This window comes from Achroia grisella, unplaced genomic scaffold, assembly GCF_030625045.1.
Source record: "Achroia grisella isolate CSIRO2021 unplaced genomic scaffold, CSIRO_AGI_Agris_v1 utg1573, whole genome shotgun sequence".
NCBI lineage: Eukaryota > Metazoa > Arthropoda > Insecta > Lepidoptera > Pyralidae > Achroia > Achroia grisella.
In genome coordinates this window covers 1,019,242-1,034,043 of record NW_026712655.1, presented here as the reverse complement: position 1 = coordinate 1,034,043, position 14,802 = coordinate 1,019,242, and the positions used below count along the sequence as shown (strand labels likewise).

At 31.1% G+C, this 14,802-nt stretch overlaps 1 protein-coding gene across 1 annotated transcript; it reads left to right on the top strand.

Annotated features, from left to right (window-relative positions):
* The first annotated feature begins 3,414 nt into the window (after window positions 1-3,414).
* LOC131841139 (facilitated trehalose transporter Tret1-like) lies at window positions 3,415-14,022 on the top strand. The gene is made up of 8 exons (XM_059189389.1): window positions 3,415-3,618; window positions 5,051-5,148; window positions 8,994-9,128; window positions 9,494-9,577; window positions 10,043-10,321; window positions 11,849-11,969; window positions 12,417-12,551; window positions 13,161-14,022. The coding sequence occupies exons 1-8, from the start codon at window positions 3,573-3,575 to the stop codon at window positions 13,730-13,732; spliced, it is 1,470 nt and encodes a 489-aa protein (XP_059045372.1). The 5' UTR covers window positions 3,415-3,572; the 3' UTR covers window positions 13,733-14,022.
* The last annotated feature ends 780 nt before the right edge of the window (window positions 14,023-14,802 follow it).

The window sequence follows — 14,802 nt, the reverse complement described above, 5'->3', positions numbered from 1 at the left end:
CCATCCTCGTAATCTTTTTATTTTATCTTTTTTAATATTTTTTATGGCATTGTATATTGCGATAATGTTGCCGTGCGTATTATTGTGAATAGTTAACATCATTTATAATTCCGATTTTTGCTTTGACTTTCATTAACAGGTTAAATCTAACTATAATAATATTATATGAAACACTACAAATCAAGTGTTGCAGCTTCAGTATGTGGCTAGTTATTAGAGCTTCAGTATGTTAACGTTTATAAGAAGTCCATATGTAAAGTTTATCGTTATCACGATCATCAGCCCACTGCAGTATATTGATTGACATGGGCCTCTCCTAAGGCACGCCACTGGGCTTGTGCCCAATCTTCAGCCCTTCTCTTCCAGTCATTGCCCACAACCTTACGTATGTAGTCGCCCCACCAAGCTGCGGTTGCGCGATTCGCGGTTTTCATTCTAGAACAGTTTTCTCCAGCGAGCATCGGTTTTGCGATAGGACCAGCTCACTGCCACTTCAACTTGCATATACGAAGATCTATGTCGGTGACCTTAGTTCTCTGGCTATGTTAGGCTATGTAAAGTTGTTATTTGGAAATTGTCTTCAACAATAAATTAATTTTTATTGTGCTATCATTTCCGATTAATGCTTTTTTCAGTGCCATTGACTACAGCTACTGTAGGTGTTTTATCCACTTGGCCGACTCCTGTCTTTCCAAAACTAATTAACAATGAAACTGGAATGTATTTTCACGAGGTAAGAGCGTAATTTTATTATATATGTATGATTAAATGCCCTACCATTAATTCTCTTGCAAATACATATATCATGTACGAGTTCAACATCGGCATATTATTAATGCACCATTACCCAGGTCACAGTAATACATATAGTTGTGCTATGGAGTAGAACAGTTAAAGTAATGTTCCCAACGGATTACCAACAGATGTTTCTCTATTGCACGGTATTTTATTGTGTTAGTATGTATGTAACATATAATATAACTTGGTAAATCGTATTATGTTGATAGGTATCATACCTCTGATATATAACTGTAACTGAGGTGTATAAATTTACATACCTATACCCTAAAATAATGTATCAATTTGTTTATAGATAAGTTATATTTTTTTATGTAATCGAAACGGTAAAGAAATTTTACGGCCGTCCTGATGGTAATTGATAACCGTCACCTATATACATGTACAGCACTACAGACATCATGTTAACATGTAACGCCCGTGGTATCACTCGACGTTATTATTTCAAAAGACTTAAGACGTTATACACCGTATTATACAATACTTGGCTGCTGAAATAGGTGAAACCAAGGTACTCACGCAGACGACTTTTTAAACACTATATTTGTAAAAATATGTATCTCAATCAATCAATTATTCAAAACAAATTAAATAGTTGTTTTTTTCAGGAACATGTCTCATGGATGGCTCTAATTGCTTCCGGTTTTATGATCTGTAGTTCGGTAACATTTTTCGTATCTGATTCGTACGGAACGCGATTCACGCTATTAAGTAGTGCTATTCCCAGGGTCGGGTATCGCTAGGGTCCTCAGCGCTCGCATGCAATTTTTATACTAGCGCAGTTTATGTATCTGTATTCATAGTTAAGTTTTATAATTTATTAAGTATTCTATAGATTCTATATTTGAATAAAATTATAGTATATATCCGGTCTGTATGCGTTGCATGCCCGTTTCCGCCGGACCTGGCTATTGCCATCTCTATTGGTAATAAACTGTTAGTAATAATGGAATTTGTAGGATTATTATTTGGAGTACTGGAACAAAGCGTGTGGACACAAACATAGTCTGTGATCTTTCTCCAAGCTCTTTATTTCCAAGATCAATCTATAATAATAAGAATGTTAATAAAATTAGTGCGTTAACTGTTGAAATGTAACATTTCATCAGTGGATCTGCCACTCAGATTCAAACGCACCATCTAGAGGCACAAACTAAGCAGAGCTTGTATCATGGGTACTACGCAACTGATGCTTATATACATTTTTTTTTAATCTATATATAATATACAGTAAGATCCGCTAACGCGTAGAATACGTTCCATCAAAGTAAAGCATAATCCGAAATAGCGCTAAACGAAGCTATCTTAACATGTAAATAATAGGGTTAGGAGAAGGTGGATAGAAAAGTGGTTAAGTATTAAAAAACACGTTCGCACACCACTGCGCCAAACAAGAAACACAACGACACTGTTTTGGATAGGTATGTTAGGTATATATTTGGAAACCTCTCGCTGCGCACAATTTCGGTGAATCCCCGGGTTGAAATAAACGAGCGCTAAACCAAAATAGAGTTAAGCGGGGTCTTACTGTACGTAAAAAACGCTGAGATCGATGAACATAATGAATACAGATGTTTTGTATGATGAGTTTGTATGTGGAAACAACGACCACCATGGGTAGTAAAGCGGTGTGCTAAATGCCTAGACCATAGAGGACGTCAAAAGTAATCATTAAATTTAATAAATTTTACGTATTTAATAGTTACTACATATTCCTATAGTTTTATAATTTCTCTTTAATGTGTACTTACAAGGTTATTAAGACAGGTTGGCCAGATTACTTAAAGGATAAGCACCTGCCGGGAGAACCGCCTACCAATAGCCTCTTCTTAGGCAGAACTCTTACCACATTCATTTTTGTACCTCATGTCATATATATGTATACATATGTAATGCGATGAAATGTGTCGGTGTTTTAGAGTGGCAGCAGAAACCGAGGTGCATATTTAGTACAGTAATCCTCCCCTCGCCAAAGGGGATTTAAACCTAATATTAACAAAAAACTATATTATAAACGAAATATATACGTTTTATTAAAAACAAACTAAATTAAGAACATTTTAAATAAAAAAAATATGCGTATGAAGTATGAAAAAACAATTTCAAATAAATTAACAGTATAGAAATATAATGTGGGATATCACCGCGTTATATGGCCGAATGACCGTATTACACGGGCGATTGAAATAGCGTAATATGAAAATGCGTCGTAAGAGTACCGTGTTATTGGAGCGATCACTATATATGATCACTCCTCTAAGATTTTCAAGATTTTTCTTATAAACGCAACTTTAGACTTCGTTTGGGTTACGTTGATGTAAAGCGCGGGTGCGACATGTTTTTGTTTAGGCATTATGTAAATTTTTTGAGGGTTACGTGCGATGGTAAGGTCACAAGTTTTGAGAAATAAATTACAGATTTAAAATAAAAATAGGAACAGAGCCAATATCTGCACTTTAATTGGCATTATATATAGATCTGCTCGATTTCTATTAAAATAATATCTTTAAAACTGATAAGATCCGTTCCCGATAGACGTGAAATGATTGTGAGCGACTACGTAAAATTATGATATACATACAATAGGCGAGCGCAAATGTCCATTTGTGTTTAGTATTCGTATATTTGTCTAAGTAGAAGCATTTAAGCGTACAAATGTAGTGATTTGTGTAATTATATTCGTCACGCCAAGTGTCGAAAATTCCCACTCAAGTCTGTGCAGTTTCTCCCGATAGTTTGATCTGTGATATTGTTTTTTTTTGTTTATTCACAAAATGGAGCACGGAAACAGAAAAGTGCAGTACTTAGTAACACTGGCAAGTAAGTGTTATTTTCTTATTTTTTGTAATAATTTATTAATAATTTTGTAATAGGTATATAGCGATATTGAGTTAATGAAATTCTTTATATAAATTAGATAAAATAAATGTATGATGGACTTGAATATTATATTTTACCCAATAAATAATTAATAATCACTACTAACAAGTAAAATATAATTACTTGTTAAGAGTGATTATTAGTTATTTTCTTTGTGTATAATGATAGAATGCTAATCAAATGCGTAGCAAAGGACTAGTATGAAAGAACAATGAAAAGAATTACGTTACTTCATTGTGGCGAATTTACCATGTATTAAATATAACAGTTTTTTGTTTCCTGGGCCACTGCGTGGAGGTCGAGATGACATTGTTAGCTATGGAGCCAATAACCCTCATTTTGTAAAAACGGAACCTCACGGTTTATTAGTTACTAAGTATGTTATATATGAGAATATCCAAAATTTATATTTTAGAGATCTTCTTGTCCGCAGAGTAGAAATAAGTAGGTATTGAATTAATAATAAAAATATTTGTAAACAAAAGAAAATAGTCTGTGCCATAATTCTATTTTAGTAATTTTAAATTCTTAATAAGATATTAATAACATTAGATTATGTTGAATTTTTTGAATTTGAATTATGTCACATTTTTAGTACTACAGAATATGCAAAATAAGTTGACTGCTCAGTATAGTCACTTATCCGTGACCTTATATTCTGTGGACCACATAACACTCCACACGCGTCAGTCCTAGAATTTAGGTGTATGACTGTAGTGTCCCAGTCAAGGTCACAAACGCGTTGTGGCATAGTGGTTTACTACTCCGGTTTACACAGAAAGATTTCGAGTTCAAAACTGTCTGAAAACAAAGTCTATCAGTCAGTATATTTATTATATCTGTAGAAGGTAATGCAAATTTCTTACGAAATAGTAATTATAATAATTCATATATCTCAAGACAATTCACATACTGTCATCTAGTTTCAAGCTAAGCAGAGCTTGTATTCTGGATGCTGGATAACTGTTTATAAATACATAGATACTTAGATGATTAGATTTTTTTTATAAATATCGACATATTATACATAGAAAACACCTAGATTGATGCACACGAATATAAAATATTTGCACCGTGAGAGGAATGGAATCCCTAACATCGGAAGTAAGGCGGTATACTAAAACATTAAATTTAAACTGTGCTAGATTTAAACTCTTCGGGAATTCCACGTTTCACTTGCCCATACTTATATATACCTATTGGTGACAAATGAATTTTTTTTTGGAAATCGATGAGATTGAGATTATTAGTAATGACTACATGATAAAAAAAGATTAAAATACGAAAATGCCTAGCATTGACCTTGCATTCACAATTTATTATTATATATATTTGTAAGTTTCGTATATGTAAGTTATGTTATTACTCGCAGTTTCCTTGGCGGCGGTAACTACCGGTGCCTGTCTTACATGGACAACTGCCGTTATACCAAAGTTTTACAATAATGAAACAAACATCAACATCACAGATGTGAGTATACTTAGTAGATAATATCTTATATATAGATATATTCTTAATATAAAATAAACTTTAAATATATAGATATTATACCAGCTGTGCCCGCGGTTTCACCTGCTTAAAATACATAGCCTATATGTTATTCTGATGTAAAAGCTATATTATTGTAAAGTTTCATCAAAATGTGTTCAGTAGTTTTTGCTTGAAAGAGTAACAGGCATCGATCCACCCTCACAAACTTTCGCGTTTATAATATTAGTAAGATATAAACAACATATGATGTAACATTGATAAATAATTATGTTTTCGCTGTTGTATCATACGAGTATGTTGTTTTTTAATGAATACAATAAAAAAAACAGGTTCTAAGGTAATGGTATATTTAATTATCTATGACTATGGATACTTTTTAGATCGATGTAATTTTGATAGTTCCTATTTTCATTACACACACACACAGTATACTTATGAATATGAATTAGAATAGAAATTAATCCCCGTACAATTGGTATAAAAATTCACCCCAGAGGGTATGAAAATAAAAGATCATTGTGACATATGTTAATACAATAAATATTTTATTTAAATTAAAAAATTAAATATAATCCTCAGAAGGCAGAATATATAGCAAAAGACTGATCACCCACGAACTATTATTACCAAATAAGGAGGTCGTAATTTTGATGACATTATTACTTAATGGAGGCCTGAAATTAATCCAATGATGGAAACGGAAGATAATCGACGGAACGCCTTAACGTTTTGTAGTAGATATCTCGAATTTCTTGACACATTTCTTTAATCTTGACGTGAACTTTAGCTTGATATTTCTTTTCACGCGAAAATTTGTTAATTTTTTTACAACAATCGTAGAGATGTATAATATAAATATATACTATATATATAAATATATACTACTTTTGTAACACAGATATTTTTTTTATCTAAGATGTTAGGAAAGTAATGTGAATGATATTTTGAATTTATTGAACAATTTTGGCTTTCGTATATATTATTGTTATTTACCATTATCTACATAAGTAGGTAGTTATAATAAGAAGTTCCAAACTAAAGTTCGGAATCAAGAAAACAGTAAGAAATAAGATTTAAGTCATAATGGGTTACGTTAAAATAATTTTATGTTTATGATTATTATGCAATAATTTTAATGTTATAAAGTATTATAAGCATAATCTAATCTATTACATGTATACATATAAATAAAATTGGAGTGTCTGTTTGTAATATTGAAATAACCGTTTTTTACAATTTTCAAAGTTTAGCCGGAACAAACAGACAGACACAAAAATTGTAAAAAATGTTATTTTGGTGTGTGTATTTATATTGATATGCATACTCTGTCTGTTTGTTCCGGCTAATCTCTGAAATGGCTGGACCGATTTTGACAGGACTTTTATTGGCGGGTTGCTGATGTAATAAGGAGTAAGTTAGGCTACAATTTAGAATTAAGATATAATAAGAATACAATTTAGAAAAAGAAAGTTAAATCTAATCTAATCCACGCGGACGATGTCGCGGGAATGATATAGGTATGATAACAGCTGGTTATCATATATAATTCCTACAATTAATTAAGTCTATTAAATAGTAAGTCTAGTATTAAATAGTAAATTAATTAAGTCCAAGATGTAAAATGTGAACGCAGGATGTACTTTAATGGCGCGGCGGTCAGGAAAAAATATTATGAATATTGGAATACATAGCTATAATTGGCAGATAATTTGGTAATCTATATCTGGACTGGTGACTGAATGATCGTATATTGTCATTCATAAGATGATTGATAATGACGAAGAAGAATACCAATATTTGTTTTACACGACTTCCAAAATATGTTGTACCTACACATGAACATGCGATCGTATTGTTAAGTTTTAATTGGCTATTTAACTAATGTTACTTTAACTATTACATAGAACAATGGAGATATTTTTGGTATGGTTTTCCTTTATTCAGTATACTAAGAAATAAGACATTACCTGTAATGACCTTACTGTTAAAGGACTCTGTTATTTTAATGCATGAGATTTACTCTTACTGCGAAATAGTTCTAGATGATAATACAATAAAATATATGAAATATTATAACTAAATTGAAGAACAATAGTTAAAGTGAAGTGGTTGTTTGTTTCTGTGGATGAAAAAATAAGTTTATAATATTATTAATGTCTGTCTTGTAATATATAAACGGTGTAAGTAATCAATCTGTATGAAACTGAAACATATCATTATAAACTACATCCGTGATGAAGCTATGTGTGTATATATGAAACTATTGTAACATGTTATATAGATAGCAAAAGATGTCCTTCAATTAAAAAAGAAGGAGCGAAATATTATTAGAAATGTTATATTTATCCGTGTTTTATATTTTCCATAATATGAGTACGAGTAAATTCTATTGTAAAGGAATGGAAAGTTTTGTAAAATTCAATTACGAGCATCCTACCTGTCTAACACTACATCCAGGCAGCATCCAAGTAATTCAATTACCTTTATACCCGATTTGAAAAAAACATAATACGTTTGTCAGAATTATATTTTTGTTAATATCTCCAATATTTTAAAGCTGATTTTAATGATTATTATGACAGATTTACCTATGTTGGTACCATACCTAAAATTCACCCTCCGATCTATGCCCCGTCCAATTTAAACAGGGAATCGACATTACGACGGTCTGAGACGAGGTTTGAACCCCTAGCGGTGCCCTCAGATTAAAGTCGTATTCGTCAGGCGGGAGTTGGCTTTCAGCCGTTCCATAAGTCCTTACGCGGGTTTGGAGTGCCATCAGCACTCGCCCCCTATCGTCCGCTGAAGCTGTAAAGGCCAGCTGCACCCAACAGCATTAGAGTAGTCAGAAAAAAAAAATTCATTCGTTTAACTATGCAACAAAGTTATACATCTTACATTATCTCGTGGTCCATGACCCTGGATCTTAAAGTTCATGTTATCTTATCTCTTGATAAGGTTAGTGTGTAATTTTAGTGATAATACTTGTCTCTATGTAGTCTCTTCAATATTCCAAGATATCAGGCCCAGTAAGTGGTAAGATAAATCTGTCGATTACTAAACCACTCGTATAAGATTAAAAGAGATAGCAAAAGAACAATCAGCTATTTCTCATTCTTGGTCTTTTCCATGCCAGTAGTATTATTCATCGTCGATAGATTATATTTACCACTTCGGCTTTGGTAAATATTAACCTAAATTTGTGTTTTTCAAATAATATTATAACTTTATATGAATATGAATTAGCGATGAACACTTATAAATTAATTTTGCATCCTCCGAGATACTAAGGATTACATAGATCACACTTAAATAGTCGTTCATAATAATAATAGGGCAAGCACCCTATTGCTATATGCTATCTATGCAGGTCGCAGTGCTATAAGTCTATTTAGCACCGAGAAAACTCATAGAAAATGTCAGAACAATTCACACAAGCTAAGGAGACGTTGTGTTAAGAGTATTCTAGACAACTGATATAAATATATAGGTACATTTTTTTGTGAGTACATATATAATATACATAGAAAACTACAAATAATCTACAAGTAATGAATACAAATGTTTGTAACGTGCGAGGAATCAAATCCGCGACCATCGGAAGTAAGACGGTGCGTTGAACCGTTAGACCATCGAGGCCATAAAATCAATTCATAATTGCGTACACAAGAACCTTTTCTTTTTATCCCTTACAAAGCTTTAACGTTCCCATATTGCAAGCAAATTCAAATTCACCTATCTAATGACCTCTACCTTAGGTTAATACAAAACGTTAAGTAGGTACTGAGGTAGATTTGTTAATTCATACGTTCTATGTTCATCAGGCAGGTATATCATGGATGGCTGCTATAGCCTCACCAGGCTTTGTGGCTGGAAGCCTGGCATCACGATTTGTCTCGGACAAGTTTGGCAGGCGAACTACCTTGATGAGTAGTGCACTACCTATCGCTGTTGGTTCAGTAAGTGTTAACTGATATTTAATAAAGTATATTCGTGTTAAGTAAAGAATGATTTGTGTAATTATTCTCCAAAAACATTCCTAATACAGCGCTTTACCATGTATGCTTTTGTTCTATTGCGAGACTTTGTTCTCCTGGGAGAATAATGAGGTACAAGTTACCATAACCAAAATAATTACCGGTAGTATCCCTGGAAATTATACAACAGTGCCCAGGGGATGGAATCGCAAATAAAAGTAATTTGCATGAATATTGATGAGATGTCCAGCACTGTTATAAATAATTTTTAAACACATACATATTATGTTTTGATATTCTTATTTATATGTATGATTTTATTCATTCACATAGGTGTATTATTATAGATCGCGACAGTGTCAGGTTCAAACATATGGTTCCTATGTACAGCAAGATTTTTGTGGGGTGTTGGAATAGGGATGGTTAGCACTGTAAGTACCATATTTTTTAGATTGTTTTATAAATATTTACATAATCCACTTGATAGAGATATCTGTAATAAATATTTATAATTAGGCTAATAATGCAATTAAAAAATGTAGGAGCAACTTGACATAGTCGCTTTGTTATATTGTATTTATAGATAAGCTGTCATCTACGAGTATTTTATAATATTTATATAGGTAACTCTTTTTTTACATTAAACTGCAGAGTAATTTGTCGGTTTGTATTATGTTTGTATTATACACTAGTTGTAATCTTTATTAATGGCATTTCAAAACAATTTTTTGAAGAAGTACTCGTAATATATTTGAATGAAATTTAATATAAAAATGGTAAATAACAATATTATGAAAACATACATGTTAGCCGCAGATACTATTATGACAATAACTGTTGTTATTATTATAATAATTGTATATTCATTATATTAATAGTAAAATGTATTTTAACAGGTCTCCTCAATTTATCTAGCGGAGATAGCAGACAAGGACATTCGTGGTTCTCTAACCGTAGCTAATAGATTCTTCGTAAATTTTGGAATCTTTCTGCTGCTAGTCATTGGTCCATTCGTCTCTTACAGCACAATAAACTATATGATTTTAGCATTACCTATATGCTATCTTGTGAGTTGCTGGCTGGTCCCAGAGACGCCGTATTATTATTTGAAAGAGGGAAAAGTGGATAAAGCTAGACAAGTATTGAAAAAACTGAGAGGTTTCAAGAATGAGAAGGTGAGTGAAGATATTTAAATTTATTTAATAACTTATACTATATAATTATAAATAAATTATTCTTTATTTTGGTAGTAAATTAATGTGTTTATCTACGTTATATATGTGGAATAATTATTTCTCTAGAATTATTATCCCTATTTACATTTATAACTTTATTAGGGTGGTCGCTTGGTAAATGAAAGATAATAATAATTGTAATTGATGTTTTTATACATATTCATATAGTAACGCACAAATTCATCCTTACTAATATTATAAATGCGAAAGTAACTCTGTCTGTCTGTCTCGCTTTCACGCCAAAACTACTGAACCGATTTAAATGAAATTTGGTACACAGATAGTCTAGACCCTGAGAAAGGACATAGGCTACTTTTTAATGCGAAAATAGGTTTGAAATTGGGGATGAAAGATTGTTTGGAGGAATCGTCATTTTTGAAGCTAGAAGCTTGAAACTTATTTTTGAGACTGCTAATGAAATATAAATAAATATGACATATAAAGTTTTTAAAAATTTTACCCTCAAGGGGGTTAAATAAATTAGGGGATAATTTGTATTAAATAAAATCGTCATTGTTGAAGATAGAAGCTTGAAACTGATTTTTGAGGCTGATGATTAATATAAATAAATATGACATTCTAAGTTTGTAAAAATTTTATCATTTGTGGGGTAAAATAAAATAGGGGATGAAAGTTTTTATGTAAATTCGTCATTTTTGAAGCCAGAAGCTTGAAACTTATTTTTTAGGATGTTGATTAAATCTAAATAAATATGACATTCAAAGTTTGTAAAAAAATACCCTTAAAAATAGGGTAAAATAAAATAAGGGACGGTAAAAGAAGGTTTTTATGTAAATTCGTCATTATTGAGTTATAACGGTGAAACTTTTTCATTTGGCATTTATTGGGTTAGGTCATTAAATATTTTTTTCATTATTTGGTCAAGGTCTTTATTTTATGCGTATGAAGTCGCGGGTACAGCTAGTATACTATAAATAACTTCGAATTACTATTACCAGTAGTTAATCCATGCAGTAGGTATTCAACTAAATTCTTGGATTACAATCAAATAGATTACTTAATTTATATGATTTTATCAATTGATTATTACAATTCTTATTGGTAATAATAATTATATATTGTATACTAACAAGATTATTTGGTGTTAATAAATCAGTTTAAATTAATTTGTTATTTACGTATCACTATCACTACCAGTATTAAGTTTGCATTTGGATATTATTGGAAATTGTTATAAATGAATCATGTTTAATATAGCAGGTTATCAAATGGCGATCACGTATCTATAGCTAAATTCAGTATAAGTCGACCTCCTACTCGATGTACCACTTCCTTAGAGACATGTGTATATGAATAGTTAGTTGTTACAGTTGATTTGCATAGTTCTTTGTGGTATTTGGTAGGTAAGACCCATGTGGCAAGTTCATGACGGTAGTTATAATTATACGGTAATATTATAATCGAATTATTATACGAGAGATTCTGTAAGACTAAAATTAATTATAGATTTTGGAGGATGAGTTATCAATAATGCGTTCAGATGTGAACAAGGAAATGCGCAGGTCGGGAACTGTAAAGGAACTGTTCACCGGTAAACAGTATAGGAAAGCTGTCATCATTATTGGCGGTAAGTTTAATATTGTAGTATACTAACCAGAAATATCTTTTTATTCTAAAGTTTGTTTTTAAATTTATAGATATGTTATGTACAACTTTGTTTTATACTCCACTTCTAGACAAACGTCCTTATAAATGTCCTTATTCCTAATATACATACATATGTAAATAAATAACAATAATTACATTTCTATATAAATAAAACTATAACAAATATTGTACATATTGTATGATTTTAAAATTAAAAAACACTAATTTTAGAGGTATAATATAATTTAGAAATTATCAAAACTTTCTAAGAACTCATAACTGTTTACGTATCTATACTACATATTATTTTTCGATAAGGTTTTATTATACTTTATTATGCATATAAATAATATGTATATGCTTAATATATTTCTGATAGATACTACAAATTTGAAACATATAAAATAGTACTAATTACTTTTTATAGGGCTAAAAATTGGACAAATGATGAGTGGAGTTATAGTAATTCAACACTATTTGGGCAGAATAATGCAAGACAGTCGTTCAGATATGAATTTGGCCACAGTATTCGTTGTGTTCGGCGCCTTGAGATTTGTTGTAGGTAAGATGTCGTACTCACTTAGGCCCTTTAGCGAATGTAAGGCCCAGCGAATGGCACTTCTCTAATTTGAGCAGAAAATTCTAGAGATTTTCAAAAGACCTACGCACACTTAACTGGAAATTTAACATTGAACAGCGCATGGTAAACAAGAACAATGCATTGGTTATATTTAGACGAGTAAAAGACCGAGAATTGTCCCACATATACTCAAGCCGTAAAACATAGTTGTAGTAGTTAGTAATTAAAAAAAACAACAAAAATTATATTGTAGTCACATTTCTATGCAGAATTATTCGCCATTGGATTGCTAATTTACATAGAACCTTAATTTTTGTAGCACTAATAAAAAGTAGTAGTTTTAAATTCCGTAAATGTACTGTATACAAGTAGAAAACCGTCAGTAAAAAGAAACTTGGTCTCTACCTCAATACATCTTTTTTTATTGTAAACTTATAGTACTATGTAAATTTCCACTAAGTATTTTGTAATTAGACATGTGTTTAACCTTTATTAATAATCAGGTGTTATCGGTTATTGTCTTCAATTATTTTCAATTGTCATCGCCTTGATTAAGTTTATCAAATGTGATATAGTTAATTCTTTCTTCAGGTATAATGTCATCAGTAATCGCTGATAAAGTGGGTCGACGTACTTTGCTGGTCTACTCGTTCTTGGGCACAGGATTGTCTTTAACACTGGTCGCTGCATACTTTTTCTCCCAGGAGGTCATTAAAATAGAACAAACTCAACTCGGTCCTTACGCAGTCATCGTTTTCATTGGAATAATTTTATCTAATATAATTTCTACATTAGGTTACAATTCTATTGTTTACGCAGTTCAAGGGGAGATATTTCCTTTAAATGTTAAATCCCTTGCTGTGACGTGTTTGAACATATTTGGAGGGACCCTTAATTTTATAGTTACAAAAACATATCAACCGCTCAAAGATGTTTCTGGAGTATTTGGTGTGTTTTCAATGTTTACAATTATGTCTTTTGCTTCCGTTGTATTTGTATATTTCTATGTACCTGAGACTAAAGGTAAGAGTTTGAGTGAAATACAAGAATTACTGCAAGGAAAGTACTATGTTGATGGTAATGAACAAGAAAGTGATGTTGTAAATAATGACAACGATGGTACAGAGTTAAAATTATTGGAAACTAAAGATACAAGTAGATAGCGATTTATTTTAGAAGCTAGACTAGTTAGTGTAAGGGAACATTCAGTTGTATCAACATAATTTAATAACAAACAACAGAATGTATGTTTAGTCTAGATGGCATACGAATCAAATTAAATGTTAAAAACAGAACTTAATTTTATGCATTGAATTTAAAGGTCCAAATATTATGTATATTACGTTTGTAAAATAACAAAAAAGAACGATGTCATATTAATAGAAACCTTTAAAAAGTAACGTTTATGAAATTTTATCATTGAAAAGTCCAATATACGTACTATAATAATATTTGTGGATTTATAATATCTTTAATTTTATTCAAACATATTGAAGAAAATTATTAGACATTTTTAGTACCATACTGTAACTAATAAGCTATGTGGTATATTTTTAAAAAGTAGTTTTTAATTGACGTAATGATGTTATTGTTACATTTACGTTTTACAATTTCAGTGATTCGTGGACATGTTGTTGTTTAATTTAACAAATACATACTTCATATGTTATAGATATAGTAGGCAATCAAACAATGATTCCTTTTTGTACTTATCTAATAGAACTCTTTAGATGATAGCATTTATACAATGTAATTTATCGCATTATACTTATTCAATTCAACAAAGATAGTTGAATCAAATAAAATGACTTAGGTAATTATACATTATAGAAATTGTAATTGTTCGGTAAGGTACACAGTGTTCAGAATACAAAATCTAGTGAGTAGGTATGTATTCACCTGCATTAGTTATAAGACTTTTATTTAGACAAGAACAAGACTATAATTAATTAGCTAATCCTCAAATATTACCTGCCTTGCCACTTATGTGCAAAATTCAATACATGGCAATCAAAATTCAGTTCACGTGGCTAAGTCCGAGTCCGAGTTGCAAAAGTAAGAGTATAATGAAGAATGTTACTAGGTATGCCAAATCAGTCGAAAGTTTGTTATAGTAAAGCTTGTATGTATACAAATATACTAGTTTTTGTTTTAGTCAAAAATGTCTATTAGTTTTGATTTTATAGGCATTTAAACTTACGACAAATTTCGAGTTCCATAACAGTCACGTGAC